At 42.4% G+C, this 27,246-nt stretch overlaps 1 protein-coding gene across 3 annotated transcripts; it reads left to right on the forward strand.

Annotated features, from left to right (window-relative positions):
- The first annotated feature begins 13,220 nt into the window (after window positions 1–13,220).
- LOC125159318 (synaptonemal complex protein 3-like) lies at window positions 13,221–23,748 on the forward strand. 3 transcript variants are annotated; one of them, XM_047847528.1, is made up of 9 exons: window positions 13,221–13,292; window positions 15,770–15,938; window positions 16,424–16,493; window positions 16,647–16,681; window positions 18,339–18,456; window positions 19,356–19,455; window positions 21,185–21,283; window positions 23,124–23,228; window positions 23,362–23,748. In XM_047847528.1, the coding sequence occupies exons 2-9, from the start codon at window positions 15,809–15,811 to the stop codon at window positions 23,413–23,415; spliced, it is 711 nt and encodes a 236-aa protein (XP_047703484.1). In that variant the 5' UTR covers window positions 13,221–13,292; window positions 15,770–15,808; the 3' UTR covers window positions 23,416–23,748. The 3 variants fall into 3 exon arrangements, with proteins under 3 accessions (XP_047703484.1, XP_047703485.1, XP_047703486.1); XM_047847529.1 differs by having other exon boundaries at window positions 18,366–18,456; XM_047847530.1 differs by lacking the exon at window positions 21,185–21,283.
- The last annotated feature ends 3,498 nt before the right edge of the window (window positions 23,749–27,246 follow it).

A 27,246-nucleotide genomic window follows, 5' to 3' on the forward strand; every position in this document is an offset into this window, starting at 1 on the left:
GAGACCTGAGCTGAGATCAAGAATCGGACGCTTAACCAACTGAGCTACCCAGGCTCCCCTATATCACTTTTCAAATCATGTTTTAAAATATTACAGGGAGGACACATTTATGTGTACATAGGTACCAAAAACCTTACTTTACAAGGACTCTAAGGAGATATGAAGTGAAATACTGGATGTAAGTGAACAAAAAGAAGGCAACCAAAATCGTACCATGCCGTTAGCATAGAAAACTATGAGAATATATTTGAAATGTCTTTGAGGTGTACTTTACATTGGCCAAAGGAAAAATTATTATTAAAATGTATATTTTTAACCACATAAGAGATACTGTATTGCAGTCCAAGAAGAGAGCAAAGGACTGCTGAATGTGTGAAGGAACAATCTTCCAAAATAAAGAACGATATCAGGTGGTATATTTGATGTGCCAAACTGCAAGCATAATACATTCCATCACACACACACACACGAAGACACACATACAAACAGGTCTAGGCTCATCATAGTAAAAGTTCTAGAAACCAAAGGGAAAGGAAGGGCCTTAAAAACAAAGAGGGAAAAACAAACATGACTATTAAGCAATATTCTCTTATTATTTTAATTAGAGACAGCTTGATAGAATTCTTTGGAGACCAAAAAGGAAAAAAAAAGTCAAAAAGGGAGCAATGAGACAAGAGTGCCATGATAGGAAGAGTGGGCACTTGTAGTTCTAGAAAAACCAAGGGAAGATATGGTGCTTCTGAGAAGCCATGATCTGAGGAGGAGACCTCAGAGCTTGGGCTCACACTTTGTCTTTTAGACATGCTTCTTAGTTTGTGTGTGTGTATGAGCTACTCATTGTGTGATAATACTCACAATATTATCCTCTAGGTTACACAAAGTAACATTAGATTTCCCAACCCTACCCATTTCCCTCATTTACTGACTTCAAATTTTCTCTCATTTTATGCACGCAATAATTTTACTATAAGTAGGTGTAAATGAGTAAACTTACATCTTAAGGGTTCATGGGACAATCGTTAAGCAGAGGTACATGATGAGAAATACTTGGGGACCTCTGCTTTCAAGTACTCAGGTAACAATTCCCTCGTGCAGTGGTGTCACCTTAGGACAGTAAAACGGGACTGAGGTATGACAGGTTATTCAATCACCCTAGCTCTTCACAAGAGGAGCTGCCATCCTCTCTTCTAAAACAGGAGAGATTAGAGCTCTCAATGTCCAACTAAAGACCACACGCTGGCAATGCACACACACACACACACACACACACACACACACAACTCACATTGATAGCAGACACCGACTAGTCTCGATGTTTCTACAGTTACTCCATCTCTCCAGTCTGTAAATATCCTTGTTAAATGTTTCTGTCTCCAGGAAGGAATGGCTTACCCCAGTTGTCATGGAAACCAGAATATCACCAAAATGTTCTCCCTGATGTTAGCTTTCTATGGAAACCAGGAAGTACTAATACATCCTCAGACGCAGCACGTTGATTTCACTCTCAGTCAGTTACACCCTGACCAATCCAATGAATGAATGAATGAATGAATTAATAAAATATTAGAGACAGTACTCGATGTTCTCATGGAAAAGGCATTGAGGGCAGGGGAGTTTTCACAAAATGGATTAGAGAGGAAATAAAGTAGAAAGATAACAGCTTTACACACACAGACACACACACAGACACACACACGCCCCACACTTAGGATCCAAGCCCTGTTAAGGACCTCCTTTCAACCTTCCAGGACACATGAGGCCAGGTGCATTTGTGTAGGTGGGATCCAAGGACTGTCACTCAATTTAAAATGACCCAAGAGGAGAAAACATGTGAGGATAAAGGACCTGGAGGTCAGAGGAAGGCAAACTAGAAACTCAGGTTGCAGCAGGACCAAATGACCCTGAGTCAACACTTGGACAAATGTGTATTGACAGGGTTTTCAGGACACCAGTGGTTCCTGAGAAGAGAGACAACTTCCACAAATGTCCTTGATCTAGGACATTAGGGAGGTGGAGATGAACCTCTCACATTTGGAATCTGTGCTCAGCATGTACTGCTGCAACCACACTGCCAAAGAATACTATGCTCAGAGATAGGGCTCCTGTCATCAGGGCACACAGCACATACTTCTTCTCTCATAGTCATTTATTTTAGGGGACAGAGCTGCCCTGTGGTGCAGCTTTTCCTCCTATTAATGAATTCTAGGTGATTCTTCTGTGGCCAGTCTTGGGCAGTGATGTGCTGGAAACAGGTCTTTGGGAAGGGAGAGTGCAGTTCCGATTTCCAGGGTTTTCCTATTTCCATGATGTAAATACTCCCACTATGGCCGACTTTAAGCCACCAACATGATGTCACTGAATGCTGATTTGGCGAGTGATGCCCCAAATCAGCCCTCATGAGGTGATGGATCCAGACACAGACACAGATGGCCCAGCACAGCCCTGGACCCCAGATTCTGAAGCAAGACAAAGCCCTCCCATCCCGCATGCAATCCACAAGAGAAGGGCAAGCTGGACTTTTATATAACAGTGTGCCAACTAAATAAAGGCTTTCAACATGTTCTTAGTGTAGAGGAGTGGGAGAGAGATATCAAGAGACCCCCCCCCCCCGGTGTAGCCTATGGAGTTTTGGGGGAGGGAAAATAGTGGGGTGCATTCATGGTCGATCTTCTCAAATCAGAGATACTTTCTGAAAGACGGATGTGGGTTTGAGTCTCAGCTCTGCCTCTCCTCAGCTGTGTGACTTTCACATTGTGCCCTAAGGTCTCTGTTCCCTAGTGTCCATTTTTGTCAAATCAGCTCATAGTGTCTCTGCTCTCAAAGGGTTGATTAAACTTTATGAAAGAACACTGGACGTCAGCAGTGCCCGGTGGTCATTCTGGAACCCTGGTGGGGAGGGGGGTCCCTGAGAACCTGCTGGAGGGCCAGTGAGGTCTTCCTCTCCCTACTCAGTATCAGTGAATCTGGATTTCTTGGTTGCCTTCCACTGAGACAACAGACTGTAAGAGGTGAAGAGGCAGGTAAGAAAATCGAGGCCTTTCCTATTCAGGTAGGTATTGAATAGACTTGCAAAGATGTAAAACAATGCCATACTTTTAGTACTTTTGTTTGTTTGTTTTCAAAAATATAGTAATTTTTTCAAAAACCGTATTTACATGTAAGCAATAATGAGCTGAATATTATTTTTAAATGAATGCATTAAAATAGACTGCTAAGGGGCGCCTGGGTGGCTCAGTCAGTTAAGCATCCAATTTCGGCTCAGGTCATGATCTCACAGTTGGTGAGTTTGAGCCCCATGTCGGGCTCTGTGCGGACAGCTCAGAGCCTGGAGCCTGCCTCAGATTCTGTGTCTCCCTCTCTCTCTGCCCTCCCTTGTGTCTCTCTTTAAGAAACGCTTAAAAAATTTTAAAGAAGGGGAAAAAAAAATAGACTGCTTAGTCTTTTTCAAAATACTTGAATATTTTATTAAAGTGGCCTCAAGAGCATTATTTTTGAAAAATTAAATCAAGTTAGTTAACATACACTGTAGCATTGGTTTTAAAAAGCATTATTTTTTCATTAAAAATTTAAAATATTTTATTGAATTGAAATTCATTCATTTATTTATTTATTATTTTTCAGTTTTATTTTTAGTTTAGTTTTTTTTTATATATATATTTTTAGTTAGTTAATATACAGGGCAATGTTTGTTTCAGAAGTAGAATTCAGTGATTCATCACTTCCATACAACACCCGGTGCTCATCGTAACAAGTGCCCTCCCTAATATCCATCACCCATCCAGCCCATCTCCCACCCACCTCTCTCCATCAACCCTCAGTTTGTTCTCTATCGTTCATAGTCTCTTGTGGTTTGTTTCCCTTTCTTCTCTTCTGCCTCCCTTCCCATATGTTCATCTGTTTTGTTTTGTAAATTCCACATATTAGTGGAAAAATCATATGGTATTTATCTTTCTCTAACTTATTTCGCTTAGCATAATACATTCTAACTCCAACCACGGCACTGCAAATGTCAAGGTGTCATCTTTTTTTTGATGGCCAGTTAATATTCCATTGTCACATTTTAAAGTATACTATTCGATGGCATTAGGTAAATTTTCAATGTTGTGAAATCATGACCTCTATTTTCTTAACAAAACATTTTCAGAAGTTCTAAAGGAAATCTTATACCCACCTTATACCCAGCCACACCTCATTCCCACCTGCCCCTACCTCCTGGCAACCACAACTCTACTTTCTGTCTTTATGGGTTGTCTTATTTTGAATATTTCATATGAGTCGAACCACACATAGTGTGGTCTAGCTTACTTCATGTAGAATGATGATTTTAAGGTTCATCTACATTGCAACGTTCCTTTTAATGTCTGCATAATATTCTGCTTTATGGATATTCCACCTTATGTTTACCCATTCATCTGTTGATAGAGGATTGAGTTGCTTCGACTTTTGGCTGTTTTGAATAGTGCTACTATGAACATACATGTTCATGCGTTTTTGGAATGCCTGTTTTAAATGGAGGGTGGTATATACCTCTAGGAGCAGAATTGCTGAGTCATATGCTAATTATATGTTTAAGCTTTTGAGGAACCACCAAGCTGTTTTCAACAGTGGCTGTGCCACTTTAAATTCCCACCAGCAGTGTGTGTATAAGGCTTCCAATTTCTCCACATTCTCAACAGCAATTTTGTTATTTTTCCCTTTCCCCTGAACCTTAGTTTTAGACACCCTAGTGGGTGTTAACAGCTATTGTTAGGTTTTGATTTCCAATTCCTAATGACTAATTATGTTGAGCATATTATCATGTGACTGATGGCCATTTGTATATCTTCCTTGGAGAAATATGTATTCAGATCCCTTTCCCATTTTTGCTGTTTGTTTGGTCATTTGGTTGGAGTTGTAAGGGTTCTTTATATACTCTGGTTACTAGACTCCCACTAGACATATAATTTGCCAATGTTCCCTCCCATCTTGTAGGATATCATTTCTGTCGATAGTGTCTTTTAATGCAAAAACATTTTCATTTTGATGAAGGCCAGCCTACCTATTTTTTGTTTGTTTGTTGCTTTTGGTCTAATATTTAAGAAATCCAAGGTCATGAAGGTTTACTCCTCTGTTTTATTCTAAGAATTTAAAAATTTTAGCTGTTATATTTAGGCTTTTTGTGTATGGTGTGACTATAGTGTCCAACTTCATTCATTTGTACATGGATGCACCATTGTCCCAGAGGCACTTGTTAAAGAGACTATCCTTACCCCATTGAATGGTCATCATCAGTCATCCCTCACCCAACACACTGGTGTGCTTACAAGCGCCAGTGAAATGCTGAGCATTATAAGGAAGAGAATTGCAAGCAAAACATAAATCATTGGCTTAGCATTAACCTGTTACTTGAAGTAGGCAGTATGAAAGTGTGATCAGACTGAATAAAATATTGAAGCTTTGCTTCCAAATCTTAGATGAAAGAAGTAAAATGTGTGATTAAAAACAGAAAAAAAATACAGAGCTTGTAGAAAGTAAGGCAGGTACAAAAAAGCAAAATGTCAAATGGAAAGAGTATAGGGGAAGAGAGAGAGGGAGAGAGGGGAAGGGAGAAGGACAAAAGCAAATAGTATCCCCCAATTTCGAATTGTACGGTATATCGGAGTGGTGGAATAAAGTATGAATTTCATTTCCTTCATAAATTTTATATTTTCTAAAAATTATTTTACCATGAATGTTTATTGCTTTTATAATTAGAAGGAAGACTTAACAGTAGAACTGAATTTAACTAAGAGTGCCCCATATTAAATTATTTTTGGAAAGTGGCATGTTCCTTATTAGCTAAGCTCTAGAAGGATAACTTGATAATTCATGAAATCCTCTTGGCATCACTGTATGAAACCAAAACGTGGTGTAATGATCTATAGATAGCAGCCATCCAATACCTGTGTTTTCATGTAGTCGGATGACAATTGAAATGCATCAATTTGACTTCCCCTTAAAAGTTTAATACAGATAAGTTCAAGTTTGGTGTTGGAAAAGTCAAAAGATGTTATAACTCAATCTTGGTTATTCGTGGAGCAGATACTCCACTAATGTCCTTTGTTCCTATTTCTTTTCTGTTTTTCAGATTTTTAATAGTTTCCTAACATCCATGGACTGCATTTGCAAAACAATGACAATGGTGTTAGGAAGCCACAAGATGGAGATGTTGAGCTGCCATTGTTAATGACAGGTCCTCCTTGACAAGTAACAGTGGTTCCAACCTCAGTGGGGTTGAGAGCAACCTGGAGAATTTATTTAAAATGCAGATTCCCAGGGGCGCCTGGGTGGCTCAGTCAGTTTAAGCGTCTGACTTTGGCTCAGGTCATGATCTCACAGTTCGTGGGTTCGAGCCCCGCGTCGGGCTCTGTGCTGACAGCTCAGGGCCTGGAACCTGCCTCAGATTCTGTGTCTCCTTCTCTCTCTCTCTGCCTCTCCCCCACTCACTCTCTCTCTCTCTCAAAAGTAAATAAACATAAAAAAATAAAAATAAAATAAAATGCAGATTCCCAGTGCCCACCCACATATTTGATTGGGCAGGCCTTGGATAGACCCAAGGAATCTGGACTCTAACACTCTCCTTTCTGTGATTTTGACATAGGTGATCCCACGCACCACACTTTGAGAAACTATGATGTAAATGGTAATCAAAACCATGGACCTATATGGAAACATTTAGGGAAAGGGTATAAATTGAGAAAAGAACCGAGTAAAATCAAGTCTTGAGAAACGCCATCATGTGAGGGCTCATTTGAAAAGAAGGAACTTGCAATGGTAATAAGAAGTTGCGAGAGGGGCACCTGGGTGGCTCAGTCAGTTAAGTGTCGGACTCTTGATTTTGGCTCAGATGATGATCTCACAGTTCGTGAGTTTGAGCACAGCATCGGGCTCATGCTGACAGTGCAGAGCCTGCTTGGGTTTCCCTCCTTCAATCTCTCTCTCGCTCTCTCTGTCTCTCTGCCCCTCCCCTGCTCGTGCTCTGTCTCTCAAAATAAATAAATAAACTTTTATAAAAAGAATAAAAATGCCCTGTGACATTTGACACACCCTAAATAATTCATATACTTGAAATATATTATATTTCCCATCCCAAATTTTTTAATGTTATATTTAATCTTGACGATCAAAACATTCATTTGTTAGGCTCTGAAATATATAGCAGGCACTAGTTTGCAGTCAATGTTTGATGTTCAGGAAATTGTATACCAGTGGCTAAAAATGTGGCCATAATAATGACAATATAAAAATTATTATAATATAATCACAATTGTGGTATAACTAATTATAAACATTAATATTATTGTGCTGTTATCAATATTTGAGTGCTTGCTTTATATTATTGAGTGCCCATAAGATTTTTTATGCATTATTTCACTTAATTTCATCCAAAATACTATGAGAACAATACTGCTGTTATGCCTTTAAGATAGTAAGAAAGTCACTGAGGCTTAGGGAGGTCAAGAAATTGGCTCAAAGTCTCACAGTCTGTAAGTGGGAAGGCTTCGTTTAATTTCATGCTGGACTTTGTCTCACAGTCTGTAAGTGGGAAGGCCTCGTTTAATTTCATGCTGGACTTTCAGTTCATGCTTCTAGGATTTTTGTGAGTTTCCCTTTAAGAAAACCCAATGCAGTCAAGTTTTACATTAATTTTAGAAAGGCATAGATTGCGGGGGCTTCCAGCTCCCCACCTAAGTCCTGGCTCTCCTCGTCTTCCTGGGCCCCTGTGTAGGCATCATTTCCCAGCTTTCCTTGCTGTTAGATGTGACCATGTGACTGAGATGTAGGCAATGAGGTGTCAGTGGAAATGGTGTGTGCCACTGCCAGGCCTAACTCATAAAAAAAAAAAAAAAAAATCCCCGTACCTGGCACACCTCCGTGCCCTTTTCCCCTTCTAGCAAACTGCAAAGGAGGCCACGTCCAGGGCACCCGTGGAAGTCACATGTTGGATGTGGCAGACTTTCTGACAGCCTGGGTCCCTGTAGAAGTGCATGGATAATGCCCACCATGAGGACATACTGACTTTCCCGGTAACGTTACAGGAGAAATAAACGAACTAGTTTGGAGTTATACATGTTTGGGTTTAAATGTCACAGTAATAGTGTACCACACCTGATGCAAGTTGGGTAAAAATAAATTTCAGGTATGCACTGTTCTATCATTATGAATTGCAATTGACTGCATTTCAAATAGTGGCTTAGACACATAGGAGGTTCACTTATTCCGGTTAACATGCAGTAGGAATACACTGTTCAGGGCTGGTGCTACACAAGGAGCCAGGATCTTCTCTTTTCTTGCCCCTCTGTCCTTAAATGTGACTTTTGTCTCCAAGGTCACAAGCATTGTATCTATATCGCTGGCAGGACAAAGGGTAAAGATCAAAGGGGGAAGCCAGCTGCAGCTTTCCAGTTCATGAAGCTTTCCTAGGAATGCCACCAGTGTCATCTGGGACACGTATCATGGCCAGCCCAGGGGTTGGACTGGGCCACGTGCTCACCTCTACACATAACGGGGTCAAGGTTCTGTTAGCAAGGATGAAAGGATGAAGGGTAGAATGCTTAGGTAGATGCACGGCCTGCCATAGCACTTATGTTACATTGTATTTATTAATTATCCAAATCCCTTGTGGTAGCTTCTTACAAATCCAGATTCCTGTCCTCGTGCTAGCCATAAAGAATCAGAATGTCCCTGAAAATTTGGATGGACACTACTTTCAGGTTGCTGAACTGCTGATCTTTGCTCTATCGAGGATAGCCCCTTTGTCTTTTCACCTGGTCTGGTGTCCATGAACTCTTCAATGGGTTTATCATTTCATGACGTTTAGGTGCATTCCAAAACGTTAAAGATAGTACCTTCCTCAAGTAACTTGTTTTGAAATTTACATTGAAACCGACAACTTTTTAAAGGACTCCCACATCTGCGGTCACACTCTTCAAAGACACAAACACTGCTAGAGATCATGATTTACAGCTGAAGATGAGGTTTATTTGCAGAGCAACAAAGTAACCCAAAACGGTCACAGGTGCGGGCCAGGGGAGAGCAGTGGGGCAAAATACCAAAGGTCTGGTCCTAGCTCTACTGTGAAGCTCTACAAACTTGGGTAAACATTTGTGCTCTTTGATCCTCATCCTCTTAAATTATAAACTGGCCTTACACTAATTCATCTTCCAGAGGGTTATTAAGATGATTAAATGAGCTATGGGTATGTATACTTTCGAAGGGCAGTAAAGCTTGCAGAAATGTTGTTTTTATTTGCGGGCAAACAGTAACCAATTTGAATTGTAAGTTTCAAATCTGCTCGGTGGAATCATACAGGTTTCCAGCATGATCAAGGTGAGGCACAATAGTACAGTCTCATTAGCACACAGATGATTGGATTACAGTGATTACAGTGTAGTGAGAGGAGAGAGGCAGCACAAATCACAGTATCAGGCAAAGGAAGGAGTGCCAACCAAGACTTGACAGAGAAGTTGACTGAGCTTGTTCAAAGGCCCAGTGGTGAAACAGCAATGGTGTGCTTGAGGAAACTGCAAGAAGCTCAGGATGGAGTGGATAAAAGGGAAGTTAAACGAGTCCAGATGCTAAGGGTTCTCATACATAGGGTAGACCCTCTTGTGGAGGCTCTGAGGAATTCACCGAAGGATCTTAGGCATCCTAGTATCAGCTAATATTTGAGGATTCAGAGTTAGACAGTTCTGGCTTAGAGTCTTCATTCTACTCCAAGCTGTGGTTTTTGGCACAGGATAAATGAAATGACTGGTGGACCAGGATAGGGAAGCGGAATCAGGGACAGAGTGAAACTTGACATATGATAGACATGGCATAGCTGATAGTGGGGGAAGTGTGTGCCATTCAATAAATGAGGGTGGTACAATTATTTTTTCATGGGAGGAAAAAATAAATTAGATCACTACCTGAGAGCAAGCACAAAGATCAATTCAACATGATCAAAGACTAAAAAAATGCAAGATCACACCTTAAAACATCTATAAGAAAACATAGGAGAAAACTTTTATGACCTTAGGGTTCAGACAATTTTATCTGCAAAGGCCCAGGAGGCAAGGAAACAAATAGATGAATTGGACAACATCAAAATTTAAAACATTTGGGCATCAAAGGACATTCTCAACAAAGTGTTCAGGCAATCCATGGAATTGATAACAATGATTGCAAACAATCTCTCTGATAAGAGATTAAAATGCTGAACATATAAAGAGGTCCCGCAAATCAACCACAACCACCACCACAACTACAGCAAAGGTCATCTGATTAAAAAATTGTCAAAGGACTGGAATGGACATTTCTCCAAAGAAAGTATACAAATGGCGATAAGCGCATGAAAAGAGGCTCAACATAACTAATAATTACTGAAATGCAAATCAAAACCACAAGGAGACAGCACTTCACACTCATTTGGATGCCCATTATCAAGCAAACAAAATACAAAAACAAAACAAAGACCAAAAAACCCGGAATAACAAGTGTTGGCATGGATGTGGAGAAACAGGAACAATTCCCCATTGTTGGTAGGATTGGAAACTGGTACAGTTACTATGGAAAACAGTATGGAAGAACCTCAAAAACTAAGCAATAGAGCTACCATACAATCCATCAATTCCATGGCTAGGTATATACCCAAAAGACGTGAAAGAAGAGAATCAAACAGATACAGAGTGTCAGAAAGATATTTGTGTACCTGTGCTCATACAGCACTTTCACAATAGATAAACGTGGAAACAAAGTGTCCATCCACAGATGACTGGAACCCCCCCCCCCCAAAAAAAAGTGGACTACATGGGGAAATCATCTCAGAGGTCAGCCCAGCCGCCGCCACCGCATGCTGCCCTTGGGGGCCTCGATCTGTCCTGTCCTGTCCTGTCGTGTCCTGTCCTGTCCTGACGGAGCCCGGGAGGACTCTGGGCAGGACACCACCTCATAGGTCAGCCCAGCCGCCCCCATCCCATGAGTCCTCGGGGGCCTCGTCCTGTCCTGTCTTCTGTCCTGTTGGAGCCCCCAAGGACTCCGTGGGACCATCACCTCAGATATCAGCTCAGTTGCCACAACCCCACACTGCCCACAGGGTCTTGTCCTGTCCTGTCCTGTCCTGCCGGAGCCCCGGGAGATGCCTCGGAGACGTCACCTCAGAAGTCAGCCCAGCCGCCGCCACCCCACATTGCCCTCGGGGGCCTCGTCCTCGTCCTGTCCTGTCACAGTCCTCAAGGACTCCATGGGATCACCTCAGAGGTCAGCCAAGCAACTGCCGCCCCACACCCTGCTCCCCTCGTGGCTGAGTAGACGCCCCCGCCCACCTCCCATGGCCAGACAGAGTCACCAGACCCGCCTCCCCACCCGCCTGGCCTCCCTAAGGGTCCCTATGCCCCACCCTCATCTTCTGTCTCTCTGTCCCTCCCTCCATCCCTCTACCTGCACGGCGACCTCCACACCGAGTCCTCTGGGAAGCTCCTCTGAGAGCCTCGGGAGGGCAACGAACTGCCCAGCCGTGCCTGGGCAGGAGCGTCGCTGATTGGTTGGCTAGGTGCACGTGACGGGGGCGGGACCTTCGCCGAGACACGCCCCCTGGGGGGGACTGCCCAGGACCTTGGCGTGGGCGCCAAGGGTGGAGGCCAGGGCTCGGGGTTCCCCGTTCTACCGCCGAGGACGTTTCGCAGGCCATCTTCCTGGGAAATCACAAAAGGACACCGGAGTGGGCGACAGGTGCACAAGCCTCCACCTTCCCGATGTGGGGGAATTTAACAATTCCTACTCCGTCTCCTCCCGGGGCCCTTTCCACCCACTGCTTCCGCTTGCAGAGGAATGGCCATCCTCCTGAGTGTTCTGTGTAAACCACGCCCCTCCCTTTTCTACCGCTTTTGGTTTTGTTTGGTTTTGTGGAAGACCCGTGTGTGTATCCTTGAATATCCTTGCTTCCTGGTGTGTTGCCTGGGTATTACAATAAACTGTATCGCGTTGTGCGTAGTATTCCACCACATTCTTTCTCACCCAACATGGTGTCCTAACAGTGACTATACTATTCTGTGGAGCCACAGTGCTTTCATTTTGCCTGTGGTAGCACACACCGTTGCGGAACCACTCCTCGGTTCGTTCATCCATTTTCCTGTCCATGGACACGTGGATACTTTCCACTTTAGAGCCCTAAAAATCAGTGATACTAGAAATATTCCAATGCCTGGCATCCGTGCAATATGCTTTGCAGTGTCGGAAGGAGCCAAAGAGGTTAAAGCAGTTAGTGACCTATTCCTAGGTCATAGGCTAGCTGAGTATTCAGTAGAGCAAAATTATTTCCAACGTATGTGACTCCACCAGCAGGTTGGGTTCTGATTGTTCCATATACGCACCAATACTGGGTATAATCAGATTACAATTGGCTGGGGAAGGGTGGTGGTGGGGGGAGGATGGGGATGGTGTCCGTGCTGGTGGCGTTTGCGGGGGCGGTGGCGGTGGTGGTGGCGGTGGTAATCCTCTTCAGCATTTCTCCCACACTAAGAAGAATGAGCTCTTTTTTATGCTCATTGGCCAATGCAATTTCCTTTCCCACCACATTTATCTATGTGGGTGTTATGACCTTTCTTCCACTGGGTAGGATGACTTGCTTACAGTTTTGTAGAGCTAGATATCAGTCTTTACAGCAGCGTTTCCCTCTGCCTTTTTATCGCAATAAAATAGAAACAATGCAAATTGTACCTGTTCAGCCATTTGTAGGTGTACAGCTCAGTGGCATTAAGTACATTCCCATTGTACAACCATCACTGCCATCCATCTCTCAACCTTTCTCATCTTTGCGGACTGAAACTCTGAACCCATGAAACACCTATTGCCCATTCCCTCCTCCTCCCACCCCCTGGCAACCACCACTTTACTCCCTTTCTCTATGAATTTGGGTACCTCATACGTACACCATTTGTCCTTCTGTGACTAGCATATTTCACTGAGCATAATGTCTTAATTCCCCCACATCGGGAAGGTGGAGGCTTGTGCACCTGTCGCCCACTCCGGTGTCCTTTTGTGATTTCCCAGGAAGATGGCCTGCGAAACGTCCTCGGCGGTAGAACGGGGAACCCCGAGCCCTGGCCTCCACCCTTGGCGCCGACGCCAAGGTCTTGGGCAGTCCCCCCCAGGGGGCGTGTCTCGGCGAAGGTCCCGCCCCCGTCACGTGCACCTAGCCAACCAATCAGCGACGCTCCTGCCCAGGCCCGGCTGGCTAGCTCGTCGCCATTGCGAGGCCCTCAGAGGAGCTTCGCAGAGGACTCCGTGTGGAGGTCGCTGTGCCTGTGGAGGGGTGGAGGGAGGGACAGAAAGACAGAGGATGAGGGTGGGGCGTAGGGAAGACCCTCAGGGAGGCCAGGCGGGTGGGGAGGCGGGCCCGGTAGTCCTGTCTTGCCATGGGAGGTGGCGGGGGGGTGCCTTCTCAGCCATGAGGGGACCAGGGTGTGGGGCGGCAGCGGCTTGGCTGACCTCTGTGGTGATGTCCCCATGGCGTCCACTGGAGCTGTGACAGGACAGGACAGGACAGTAGAAGACAGGACGAGGCCCCCAAGGGTCCTGCGGGGTGGCATCAGCTGGGCTGACCTCTGGGGTGATGTCCCTACAGAGACCTCTGGGCTGTGACAGGCCACGACAGGACAGGACAGGTCGAGGCCACCGAGGGCAATGTGGGATGGTGGCGGCTGGACCGACCTCTGAGGTGATGTCTCCGTGGACTCCTCTGTGGCTCTGACAGGACACGAGAGGACAGGACAGGAGAGGACAGGGTAGGATGAGACCCCAAGGACAGTGGGGTGGTGGTAGCTGGGCTGACCTCTGAGGTGGTGTCCCCACGGAGTCCTCTGGGGCTCCACAGGACATGATAGGACAGGAGGGGAAGGCATGAGGACGAGGCCCCTGAGGTCAGTGTGGGGTGGCAGGGGCTGGGCTGACCTCTCAGGTGATGTCCCCACGGAGTCCTCTGGCATTCCAACAAGACAGGACAGGACAAGATGAGTACAAGGCCCCAGAGGACACTGTGGGATGGCTGTGTCTGGGCTGACCTCTGAGTTGGTTTCCCCACGGAGTCCTCCGGTCTCCGACAGGACATGACAGGACAGGAAGAGGACGAGGCCCCTGAGGGCAGGGTGGGGTGGCGGTGGCTGGGCTGACCTCTGAGGTGATGTCTCCAGGGAGTCCTCTGGTCTCTGACAGGACATGACAGGATAGGGGGAGGATGAGGCCCCCGAGGGCAGTGTGGCACGGTGCTGGTGCCTGGGCTGACCTCTGAGTTGGTGTCCCTACGGAGTCCTCGGGGCTCCAAGAGAACAGCACAGGGCAGGACGAGACCCTGAGGGCAGTGGGGTGGCGGTGGCTGAGCTGACCTCTGAAGTGATGTCCCCATGGAGTCCTCCGGGGTTCCCAGAGAACAGGACAGGATAGGACAGGTTGAGACCCCGAGGGCAGTGGGTGGTGGTGGCTGGGCTGACCTCTGAGGTGATGTCCACGGAGTCCTCCAGGGGGCCAAGAGAACAGGGCAGGGCAGGGCGAGACCCCGAAGGCATGTGGCATGGTGGTGCCTGGGTTGAATTCTGAGGGGTGTCCCCATGGAGTCCTCCAGGGCTCCAAGAGAACAGGACAGGACAGGTTGAGAACCCGAGGGCAGTGGGGTGGCGGTGGCTGGGCCGACCTCTGAGGTGATGTCCCCACGGAGTCCTTCAGGGCTCCAATAGGACAGAACAGGACAGGTCAAGGTCCCTGAGAGCAGTGTATAGAGGTGGCAGCTCTATGGACCTCTGCATGATATCCCCACAGATATCCCACCAGGACTCCCACTGGACAGGATAGGACAGGACATGGCCCGCGAGAGCAGTGAGTGGAGGCGACAGCTGAGCTGACCTCTGCGGTGATGTTCCCATGGAGTCCTTTGGGTCTCCGATAGGACAGGACAGGACAAGACAAGGCCCCCGAGGGCAGTGCATGGTGGCAGCGGCTGTACTGACCTCTATGTTGATGTCCCCACGGAGTCCTACGGGAATCCGACAGGACAATACAGGACGAGAACAGGTTAGGATAGGATGAGGACAAGGCCCCCAAGGACAGTGGGGGGTGGTGGCAGCTGAGCTGACCTCTGAAGTGATGTCCCCACGGATTCCTCCGGGGCTCCGACAGGACAGGACAGGACAAGGACAGGACAGGATGAGGCTCTCGAGGGCAGGGCTGGCAGGGTCTGCAGGATGGGAAGCGAGCCCGACGTTCCCCTCTTCAGGACAGGGCCACACCTGGTGAGGAGGCAGCATCTGCGTCTGTCCCTCCTGCCCAGCCCGTCGCCCTGCAGGACTGCTTGGTTGTCCTGGGGTCCAGATGGCATGTCGAGGAGACCCCTGACCTAACTGTCCCCGGACAGGTGCAGAACGGTTTCTTCCCCATCCATTTGGAGAGGACACTTCTTTTGGTCACGGTCAAGTTTAGGCCTCCAGACCAGCACGTTGTCCCTTGGGGACCGAGAGCAGGGGACAGCCGCTGTGCCAACATAGGGGCAAGAATCTGGCAGAGGGTCCTGACACTCAGGTGTCCTGGGGCAGGTCGCAGCCAGGGAGAGGGGGTCACAGCCACGGGGGGCAGGGGTCTGCTGTCACCATTGTCTTTGTCCCCTCCTGGCCCAACGAGAGACAACGAGGGCACTCATGCTCTGATCTGCGCAGAGGACCCTTGCCTGGCATCGCTCATTGACCATGTCCCCATTTCTTTCACGCGTGTTTGCACTCACAAGGTGCAGGAGAGCTGTCTGTACCTGGGAAGACACCTTGGGATGGCGCCACCTCGGAGGAAGCGCCTGAGGAGAGCTGCGAAGGCCCCGGTGGAGGCTCCGGGTATGGCAGCCAATGACTTTTGGGGACAAGAGAGAAGAGACCTGAGTGGGCCGGAGGCTGTTCCTGAAGGTACACTCTATCTGACACCTTTGCAGATGCAGCGCCTGTAGATACCACCCGTGGGGCAGGTCACTGCTTCTGAGTCCTTGGCATTGTAAGCAGTAAAACACATGTGTGTGTGTAAAGCGGTTTCATGTACCGGACGTTGCCCACTCGATCCTCCCATCCCAGACCAGGATTACAGAAGCTTAGATAGCAGCACTTCTGCTCGCTCGCAGTTGCTCTTTCCAGAATGTCTCACACGTGCCGGGTGGTGTAGTCTGACCTTAACCCTGAAAGGTTTGCAACACCGTCTCCAGAGCATGGTCCTCGTCCCCCATCCAGTTTCATCTGACCTTGTGCATACGTGGTTCCTTCCTTTCATATGTCTGCCGTAAAGACTTTTGCTTGCAAGAGGCCTAAAAAACTCCACACGGCGAGGCTACCGCCCCCTGAAAACTGATCAGAATACCATACTTCCTTTTAAAATGCCTTCCACTTTTATTTCAATGCAGGAAACAATCCAGTACCGGATAAGCCCGGGGAGAGCAGTCCTTCTGCAGGAACATTTGAGGACGATGTGGGGTAATGTCTTCATAGTGTTATCACCTGCCAGCTCTAGGCAACATGGCTCATACAATTATTCTCCATAAAATCCTAGAATGACACATTTCCTCCAAAGCAAATATGATCTTTGCTTATCCTTACTCAATAATGTTCCATGTAACTTCTTCACAGGAATGAAGTCCAGAAGATGCTGGAAAGGCTTGGAGGTATGCTTAAGTGATATTTGCAGTCAAAACAATTGTTTAATCCATACAACTTTTATAAATGGGAATGTTAGTGAGTGGATTCCAAGACTGGTTTTAATGCCTTGTTCTAGTATAGAGCACTTTATACCAGTATTTATAGTGTGATTCAACTTTATAAGTTTCTTTACTGACCTTTTGAACTGTTGATGTGGAAAACTGAAAACGGTACTAACAGTCGTGAGGTAAGAATGATGCCATTATTTTATGCACGTGCACACTTAATGTACTGTGTAAGACTGTGTGAGAAAAGTTTATACTGCCTTTTCTGTGCACAGCTTAGGTGATGTATCAACGTGTATTGCCAATTTTAAATTTTCTTAATTTCGCTACCTTTCATAACTTTCCAGTGTGCTTCTCTTTGGAGTAGCAGCACAAATCGAATCCTCTAATATAACTCTTTGTTTTTATTTCCCATTAACAAACTGTGTAGTTGCAAAGTAAATAACTCTGCTAGCTAGTGAGAAGTGTCTAATCATATCCACACTCCTAAATTTTATGTTGTTCTGTCAGATGTCACTTACACCATCTGCACTATAGGACAGTACACTTAGCAGAGTCTGAGTCAATATATGGCTCTCCATAGAAATCATCCTTACAAGCAAGTATCTTTTGAAGGCTTTGCTCTATTTGGTGGCGACAAAGTGCTTGCTTTGTGAGCTGTCTAATAAACTTCTTATTATAGATGGATTCTGGGTGTATAAAATATTTTTATTGTAGTGCAGATCCTTCATGACTACTGAAAAATAACTATGGACTGTAGATCCATAAAGTCAAATCATATGCTCTGCAAAGCGTTATTTGAAGTATTCAGATTCTGTGAAATGCAGCACTTATGGATGAAAGTGTTATATAAAAAGCTCCATGAAAATATTTTTTTAAATGTTTTTGAATTCATTTATTTAAACTAGAATTTTACACCCACGACCTTTGTCTCTGTTAGTAAAATGCAGTTAAAAGCATCACTCACTAGATTGCTTGAAAAATAATTTTTTAATGTGCGATATAATTATTTTTATCCTTTTTGAGGGTCATTTTTAAGAAAATACTTTTGTGCTTTTTATAAAATGCATTCTAATGGTAACCCATCTAAATGTATCCCTTGAGTTGGAGGACATTTACCCATGTAAACGTGTCCCTTGAGTTGGAGGATATTTTATAAGTTTAGAAAAATGTGCCTGTTAGCAAATTTTCAGAAGGAAATTAAAGTCTGTCTTTGAGATTCTTTATACACATTTTGATAATGAAAAATATATTGATTATTAAGCCCTTCTCATTATCTCTAAACTAAAAGGTGACCTGCAGTTAGAAAAATTAGAATTGGGATACTAGCACTGGAAAGATTTTACAGAAAATAGTGAGCAAATCTTGCTTTTTGAAATGATGCCTGAATTATAAATTTTATTTTACTTACTTTGCTTTTTGAAGTGTAATTGACATACGACATTATATTAGTTCCAGGTATACAACATAGTGATTGGACATTTATGATGTCTGTATTATAAATTGTAAATGTACTTTGCACATCGCCAAGGCAACATTTACCCGTACTGATTTGAATATATGAAAACGAAATAACTTTCAACATTTAAATTTCAGTGAATATCTATTTTCCATACAGTTGACATTAAACAGGCTCTTCTCACAGAGAGAAAAATGTTCGAAATGGGTACAAAAGCTTCTATCAAAACCACTAACGAAACAATTGAGCATGTTTGGAAACTACAACAAGAACAAAGGTGAAGTTGTTGGACTGTTTTTGTTTTTGAGTCACGATGACATTTGTATCATTTCTTTGTATTCATTGGCACAAATAACCTAAGACAAATTCTATTATATTGAATTTTCCAGCGAAAAACATATTTTGCTCGTTTTTGTTCTAAGCAGATAAATTCCTTAGTTCTGTAACCTCACTCCTTAACAGATTCTGAGATGTATTTCCTAGAAGCCAATAGAGATGACCTTTCTTCCCTTTCAAATAACAATTGAGTTTTCTTCCTATAACATTAATTTATATTCATTCTAGACCTACACTAGCTGAACTTCAGGTAAATGTCTTAAACCATTATTCTTGTGATAGTTAACTGTATTCAGTTATGTAGAAAAGGTTAATCTTATATTGTAAATAATTTGCATATTTTAGGTAAATTGTGTTCACCGTTCTTTAAAAAAAAAAAAAAAAAAAAAAAAACATTGTTCGGGGGATATATTTAAGTGAAATATTCCTGTTTGGAAATCTTCTATGATAAATGGATATAATATCCTCATTGAATGAATCTACTTATCATATCAGAACATATATGCTATTCAGTAAGAAGAAATGAAAAGTAAACTGCTTTTAGATAAAATGAATTTTTCTGGAAAACTGATAGTACAATAAATCCTCATTAGCTTTTAAGAGGTAAGGCATGTGAGATAGCTTTTATGTTGGTCAGTTAGGAACAATACTTTTGGAATAAGAGTAAATTGTTCATGTCACCTTTCTGCTTCCCATGAGACTGCTATTTCAGCTGCTGTTATGCTATTACTGCCTTCTCCTTTTGTAGTGTAAATTGTGTCAAATCAATTTTGTTTTGAATACGGTTAATTCTTTCATGTCTTTATGAATTATGACAGTGCTCATTATTATGTTTTACAGGCAGAATCTTCATCTCAAATATTCTCAGCAGTTTCTGACTTTGTTTCGGGAGTGGAATGTAGACATGCAGAAAGCCCAGAAACAACAAGAAAAACTAGCCGTTGGTATCAGCTTTGGCTTTAAAATTGATTTATTTATTGTATCAAAGTCTCAAGTAGCAATAGGTCATGCAAAAACACAGGAGAGAATGTAGGGACCATGAGCCCAGATGGGTAAAGGTGGGTAGAAGATGTAGCGGTGGGAGACTGAATGTCCTCTCTGAATTGCTTCTGTCTATTTAGGGATACAGGAAGGTCACCAGTTAAGAGTTAGAGTGGTGGAGGAGGTGTTGCCTCTCGGGAGCAGAGAAGAAGTCCTGGAATTGTTTCCTGAGAGCAGGCCAGTGAATGGACTAGGGAAATGCCATTGCCAAGCAGCATTGTGGGTCTAACTTAGGTTGGTGTCATAGTGACCATGAATTTAAAGTGAGACCACATTGCATGGTTGTGGCAGAGCAGCTGGAGAGTTGGATTTTCCAGGGTTGGGGTTTAGCCACGCAAATTGGCGGAGTGAAAAGGGGGTAAGGTACATGTGCGAGGGCATAGGTATAATGACTGACCATGGCATTTAAAAAAATTTTTTTTTCAACGTTTATTTATTTTTGGGACAGAGAGAGACAGAGCATGAACAGGGGAGGGGCAGAGAGAGAGGGAGACAAGATCGGAAACAGGCTCCAGGCTCTGAGCCATCAGCCCAGAGCCCGACGCGGGGCTCGAACTCACGGACCGTGAGATCGTGACCTGGCTGAAGTCGGACGCTTAACCGACTGCGCCACCCAGGCGCCCCTGACCATGGCATTTAGGCCAGGAAGGAGGAAAAGGGAGAATATGAGGGTGGGGATCAGGGGCAATGAAAAGTCATAGGATCCATGGGATGTTAATCCTGAAAGAGTGTTGGACTATAGTAAGAAAGGGAGAGAACTACAAACAGGGAGGTAGAGGTTGAATATTGGGGGAAAAAATGGAGAACCAGTATAGTACAGCGGTCCAGAGCCTGGACTCTGGAACCAGTTTTTGGGATCCAATCCTGGTTGACCAGTACTAGCTGTGAAATCAGCGGCAAATTGTTTATCCCTGTGCCTCACCCAGGTTCCTCACCTATTATGGAAGGAGACATAACAAAAGCACCTGCCTCGTAGAGTTGTTTTGAGGATTAAATGAGATCGTATATAATGTTTACTTAAAATGGTTCAGAACAGTACCTGGCACACAGCTCCTATATAAGTTTTTGCTCTTATTAATATAATGTAGATGTTGCAGTCATTGGGAATGACAGAATCCAGGGTGTGACTATGTAAGTGAGTGACTGAAGTAGGGAAGAGGACAAAATTGTTGTTGGAGATCAGGTCAAGGAGCGGAAAGGCTGGGATCATCTGTGTACATACTGAAATGACCAAGAATTAATGCATGTTTTGAACGTTGTTAAGAAAAGAATATCCCCTCTGTAACTACTGTTAGGAAGGATCAGTGTATAGATTTTTGACTACTTGTAGTAAACACATTCTTGGAAGGGTCATTTGTGGGTTTTGAAATCAAGAGTTAAAACCTGTTTTCCATATTGGCAAGAAAAAAAATTTCCTACTTAATGACTACTAGGTAGGATCATCATATTGTTTTTGTGTATTAGTGGTGAACACAGTTATCTAAACTCGGTCATAAAGGTTGTTACAACAGGAAATGTTAACAAGTATTGATTTAAAGAATATTCCTTTTAAACATGATGTATAATTATGTTTCTCTAAATATTAAATGTCACCCACATTTTATCATCCTTTTCTTTTATATTTGTAGAGTATGTTTCAAGAGCAACGAAAGGTTCTTCAACAAGCTAGAGTTGTTCAGAATCAGAGACTGCAAAAAATTAAAAATTTATATGTGCAATTCTTAGAGGTATTTGGCAACATAATACATTCTTATAAAACATAACTTGTGTACAAAAGTAGGAGATAGTTTGTTTCTTCCTGAATCTATGTGGGGGAAAAAACCCAGTTAGGTTGTACATCTGAACCGTTAACCATTTTCCATTTGGAGTTCATTGCTCTGTATTTAACATAATTGGTAAATGTGTTTTGATTTTGGGGATTAATTAATACTTTTGTGGGAGTCATTTAAAACAGGGAACTGTAAGCTGGGGATTTTACCTAGAAATACATGTATCGTGTAGAAAAGTGGTACTTTATCAACACTTTAATCATAATTTTTTGTGCAACAATCAGTTCGGAGGAGATCAGCAATAAATATATAGTGGAAACTAAGAAGTCTATAAATCACTTCTACGTGCCTTTTACTTGTATTGACGGTTTCTGTTAAATATGAGTAGGCAGTGGTAATTGATGAATACTGCTTTTATTTCCAAATGCGTTACATGAGTGTTTTGTGGCATAGTTGCTTTTGGAATATTAATGACTAATAATGACTTTATATGCAAACTTAAAATCATAAGAGAAGGTCTAAATACAATATAACAGAATGAAAAAGCCAGAGGAGGACCAAACGTTTGTGAATTGAGAATGATCTGCTGTGATATTTGCACATTGACCAACTGTCCTCAGTGACACAGACCTCTTCTTCATGCAGATATATACTTATTTAGGAGGCAGTAGAATCCTGCACATTCCTCCTCTTTTTTCTTGGTGTGTGTTGGGCGGAGGGGAGGTGTCCTTTACCTCTGCAACGGTACCTTAGTATCTTTCTTCGAATTCCAACTGCTGCTCCCTAGTTCAGGATCTCATCATTCCTTGCTTATGCTACTAAAACCCTCATCTGAGTTCTCTTCTCCAGTCCATCCCTCACCATTCTGCAATATGATCTTCCAAAGCATAGACCTTCCCTCCTGAGAACCTGTCGTTAGCTTCCCATTTTAGGCCCTCAGGTATTCAAAGTCTGTGCCCCGCTTCCCCCATAACAAGGCTCCCTTTGTAGTTTTATACTTAACGTTCGTTCTTTCCTCCCACCCCTCCAGATTGGTTGCTTTCTCTGAACTAACGCACCATTACTTCCTTGTTTCTAGAATACTTTCAATTGCCTCTTCCGTTTACCTACCGAAATCTTACTCTTTTGCCAACTAAATCAGAATCAATCTTATTTTCCACTACATAGTCACGGCAAGTTGTGTTACCTTAATTGTTATAAAGTTTTTGTGTTGTTTTTTTGTTCTCACTGGAATAAGGAAGGAAGAGATCGTGTATTCATTTTTAAATTCCTCCACAGCACTTTTTATGTAGGCTGCAGTAGATCACTATTTGTTGGGTGAATAGTAAAGATTTAGAACATGTTTGTTTTTCATAACTTAAAGAGGTCGTGTCACAGATCATTTTATTCCCTCCAGTGGAATCATGCTACATTGATTATGAGTCATTATAAATGCACTGTTACATGGTGTCTAGAAAGCTTATTAGAGAGTTTTAAAATGATGGCATCTCATTCAGTGGGACTGTCAGTCTTTTTCTTTTTTTCCCTCCACCTTGACCTTAACTGTTTATTAACCCATTGTTTTGAGCCTACTACTGTTGTGCCTCTCTACTAATAATATTTGACTCAAACACAACATTTAAAAAATTTCTTAGGTGGGTATTTTGGTCTCCATGTATTAGGTATAATATCTTACTTGGAATAAATAACAGGCATCCTTTGCATATTAAGAGATGTTAGTTTTGAAATTTGCTTTTACATGTTTAGTGCGTGAGATGAAAAGTGGTGGTTTATAACTAAGCTAGGCTTTTTGTTTTAGAGTATGCAGGACTTAGAGAAGGACCATGAACATCTTCTTACTGATGAACAAAGTGAAGTTAGAGAAGAAACGACAAAGTTGCAAAACAAAATTATGATGGAAGTTGTAAGTACTTAGTGCATGTTTAATATTAAGAACTAACGAGGGATGTGAGCATTGGGGTATTTTGTTTGCTGAAGTGTATATAACAATGACCTAAATAGCATGTAAATGTTTAATATTTCCTTCCTTGAAACAGCAACAGCAAGAGCTGGCAATTGTTCAAAAGTCTCTTCAATCCCTGTTATTCTGATGACTTTGAAGAAAGAACTTGAACCTAAGTGCTATGATAGAAGCATAACATTAGCTACACTGAACCACATTGCGGTAGTTTAAAAATTGTAGTTGAAATCAGTACATCTTGTTTACCATAGCTTGCTTGTTTAGTGCAAGAATCTTTTCCTGCTAAAACCCCAAGCCCCAAACAGTTACGTGGGTAGCAGCAATTCCACAATTATATGTATTAAGCTTTCAGCCCTTCGTTAGTAATGATGACTTTGTGTACTTAACACTGTTAATTAACTTTTAGCAACAGGATGATTTAATTTGAGGCTTGGCCTCCGTGGATCTGTATCAGTCCCAAAAGGTTCAGAGCACACGTACAGAAAGAAGGTTACTTCGCTTTTCCTAAAGGAAAAATAAAATTAAAGGGTATAAAATCTCTCTTACCCGTGTGCCCGCTTGTGTTTTACTCATTAGTTTACAGAGCCAATTCTAATAAAAAAATATGATTTCAGAAAATCTACTCTACTGCCTTATAAAAATTATTAAAAGCAAACATAAGATTGTGGGGTTTTTTGGGAATAAATTAAACTGCCTAAAATCATTGGGGGCACAGAACTAGATACATAAGTGTCAGTGCTGAGACATGGGTTTGTGAAAATGTCGTTTCCACAAAGACACCAAAATGTCGTTTAATTGGTGTTGGTTCACTATTAAATGACACTTGCCCTTAGCATTGATTGAAAGTATTTCATTAATATGTACATATACCTAATGACTTATGGTTTAAGTATTTCACATGTCTCTTTAAAGATAAATTACCTATAGTGCCTTGTTTTCAAGTTTAATGTTCACTGAGTGTGTGGAACGTTGATTTTATATTTGAGAACTAACAACTTGAATAATTAATTCTTATACCTTTCTTTTTGTAATGGGCATTTTCTTTTTACATTTAATAACATAACACCATCTTCGTTTGGGCACGTTATTTAATAAACATGACATTGTTTCAGAATATATTTGGAATAAGTCAGTTAAATGCGTTTTTTTCTCAGTTCCTGAAGTTGCTTTCATGAATCATTCAAAATAAAGCATTTCCATTCGGAGGAGAGGATTTATTTTCTCCTGTCTTTCTGCATATTTTTAACGTTAATCCTGACCCCTGTATACCACCCCTCTGTTTGTTTTAAGGCTTTCCAAGTTTTAAAAAAATAAGCCCATGTGGAATCTCTTTTTCTAACTGCAACAACATATACAGGAATGAATGAGTCCTCCACCATTATCCAGTATTTGACATTATGGGGAGAATTTAATTGCTCAGCTTCACATGTTTGTAAAGAACTTTCCTGTTAAGCCAAAGCATGTGTTGGTATATGCGTCTGAAGTTCTGTTCCAAACTTCTAAGAAGGTCCTTATTTGGGAAGTTTTCCAGTAGCTACAGAGGCACAAGTAAGTACTCCAAAGGTCCTCGTGAAAGTTCTAATATTCATACTAAGCCATCTAATTTTATGTGAGAGTGCAGACACGATAATCAGTACATAATGTACTTAGTGATCAAAGAGTTGACATTTATTTCCATCCCCTGGCAACCTCAAATGAGTAAATATGTACTTGAAGCAACTTTGGCTGATATTCTAAGGGGAAGAAATATTTTGCCGTTATAACTATTTACGTATTTATACATAATTTGCCATTATATATCATCTGTGTGCATATTACAATTATATATATGTTCTAAACAGTTTTAGGTTCACAGCAAAATGGAGCAGAAGGTACAGAGATTTCTCATATACTCCCTGCCCCCACACACCCACAGTGACAAACGTAATCATTGACACATCGATATTACCCATAGTCCATGGGTTACATTTAGGTTCACTCTTGTGTTACTTTTTTCTTTCTCTTGGTGAACAGTTTTCTTACATGTCACCTGTGCTTTAGCCATTGTTTTATTTTTCATAAAAGGGAACATTTAATGTCCACTTTTTTGTGGCAGTGAAATTTTAACTCAGAATATCAGGAAAGCCACCCTAAAGCAAATGTAAAAATTCATTTTTTTCTCCCCAAAAACGGTAGGACAGGTTTCTTTTACTAAATACAAATTTCAGGAAATTGCAGCCAGTGTTTTTATTAAAAAAAACAAAAAAAAAGTTTTATTATTTTTATTTGAGGATAGTTGACACGCAATGTTACATTAGTTTGGGGTGTAGAATATAGTGATTCAACATCTCTATATGTTATGCTATGCTCACCACAAGTGTAGCTACCACCTGTCACCATACAATGCTATTGTAGTATCATTGACTGTATTCCCTATGCTGTATCTTTTATCCCCTTCACTTATTCATTCCGTAAATGGAAGCCATATCTCCCACTCTCCCTCACCCATTTTGTCCACCCACCACCCCCCCCCCAAAATGTCAGTTTATTCTCTGTATTTATAGGTCTGATTCTGCTTTTTGTTCATTTATTCATTTGTTTTGTATTTTAGATTCCAGATGTAAGTTAAATCCTAGGGAATTTGTCTTTCTCAATCGGACTTATTTCACTTAGCTTAATACCCTCTAGTATTCCATTCACGTTATTGCAAGTGGCAAGATCTCGTTCTTTTTTATGGTTGCGTAATATTCCATTGCCTGTATATACCACATCTTCTTTATTCATTCATTCATTTACCGATGGACACGGGTTGCTTCCGTATCTTGGCCATTGTAAATAACGCTGCAATAAACGTAGGGGTGCATATATGTTTTCAAATTAGCATTTTCTTTTTCTTTGGGTAAATACCCAGTAGAATTCTAGTTGGCAGACGAATGCACATATTCTCTTTTCTTCCATAGTAACTAGAGACCTTCTTTGAAAAGTAGCTGATATCAAGAAGTCACTTCCTCTAATACTGTTTGGCTCAACAATTGCACTATTACAAGCATGCACTTATGCAGTATCATGATTTAACATTTCAATTTATAGCAATCAAAGTATGCATCACCCTTTGTAGCAATCAGAGTAAGTATGGCTAAAATTATTCATGTCCAGGATTTTTTTTCTAATCCTTCAAAATGGGATATTTCAGAGACAGAGAGATTACTCTTTTGACTACAGTGGTTCACTTATCTTCAAGATTGAAATGTGTTTTGTTTTGGTGCGGGGGAGTGTTTCTGATTAATGTACAGATTGCTACCTGTGAACCTAAATGTTGACAATTAGGGTGGGAATGTCTTCTCTTCTCCTACAGCTTCTAATCAGTCACTCAGTTTGTGAACCTGATGAGGTGTTTGATGATACGATGTCTTGAAGACATTAAAATGAAAGTGTCTTGAAATTTGCAGGCAGGAAGCACCAAACATGTCATGGAGGAAACGATGCAGTAACCATTAGAAGGATGGTTGCTGCATCGTTTGAGATTATATATATATATATATATATATATATATATTCTTATTTGTCTTTCCTAGAGCAGGAGCTGTTTGCCTACTTATCTCAAAAATCAAATGATACCCTAAAATTTTTGGCTGAAAATATTATTTTAATTTTTTTAAAATTTGAGAGAGAGAAAGAGAGGGAGAGAGAGATCAAGAGGGGCAGAGAGAGAGAGAGAGAGACAGAAGATCTGAAGTGGCCTCTGCACTGACAGCAGTGAGCCCGATGTGGGGCTCGAACCCACGAACCATGAGATCATGACCCGAGCCAAAGTCAGATGCTCAACCAACTGAGCCACCCAGGTGCCCCCAAAATATTACATTTTAGAGTACTTCCTGTACATCATATTTGAACCTCGTTGGAGTTGTATGAAATAGGCAGCACATTTCACAATTACAGAAACTGAGTCACAAGAGGTAAAAGGCTAGGATGAAATGTTAAA

The sequence above is a fragment of the Prionailurus viverrinus genome, unplaced genomic scaffold, assembly GCF_022837055.1.
Source record: "Prionailurus viverrinus isolate Anna unplaced genomic scaffold, UM_Priviv_1.0 scaffold_49, whole genome shotgun sequence".
Classification (NCBI taxonomy): domain Eukaryota; kingdom Metazoa; phylum Chordata; class Mammalia; order Carnivora; family Felidae; genus Prionailurus; species Prionailurus viverrinus.

Excerpts from the sequence above, each read along its gene's own strand:
- LOC125159318 (XM_047847528.1), top strand. The coding sequence starts at position 15,809 with ATGGCGCCACCTCGGAGGAAGCGCCTGAGGAGAGCTGCGAAGGCCCCG. Across the intron at positions 16,682-18,338 it reads GATGCTGGAAAGGCTTGGAG|TTGACATTAAACAGGCTCTT; the intron begins GTATGCTTAAGT and ends TTTTCCATACAG. Across the intron at positions 21,284-23,123 it reads TATATGTGCAATTCTTAGAG|AGTATGCAGGACTTAGAGAA; the intron begins GTATTTGGCAAC and ends TTTTTGTTTTAG.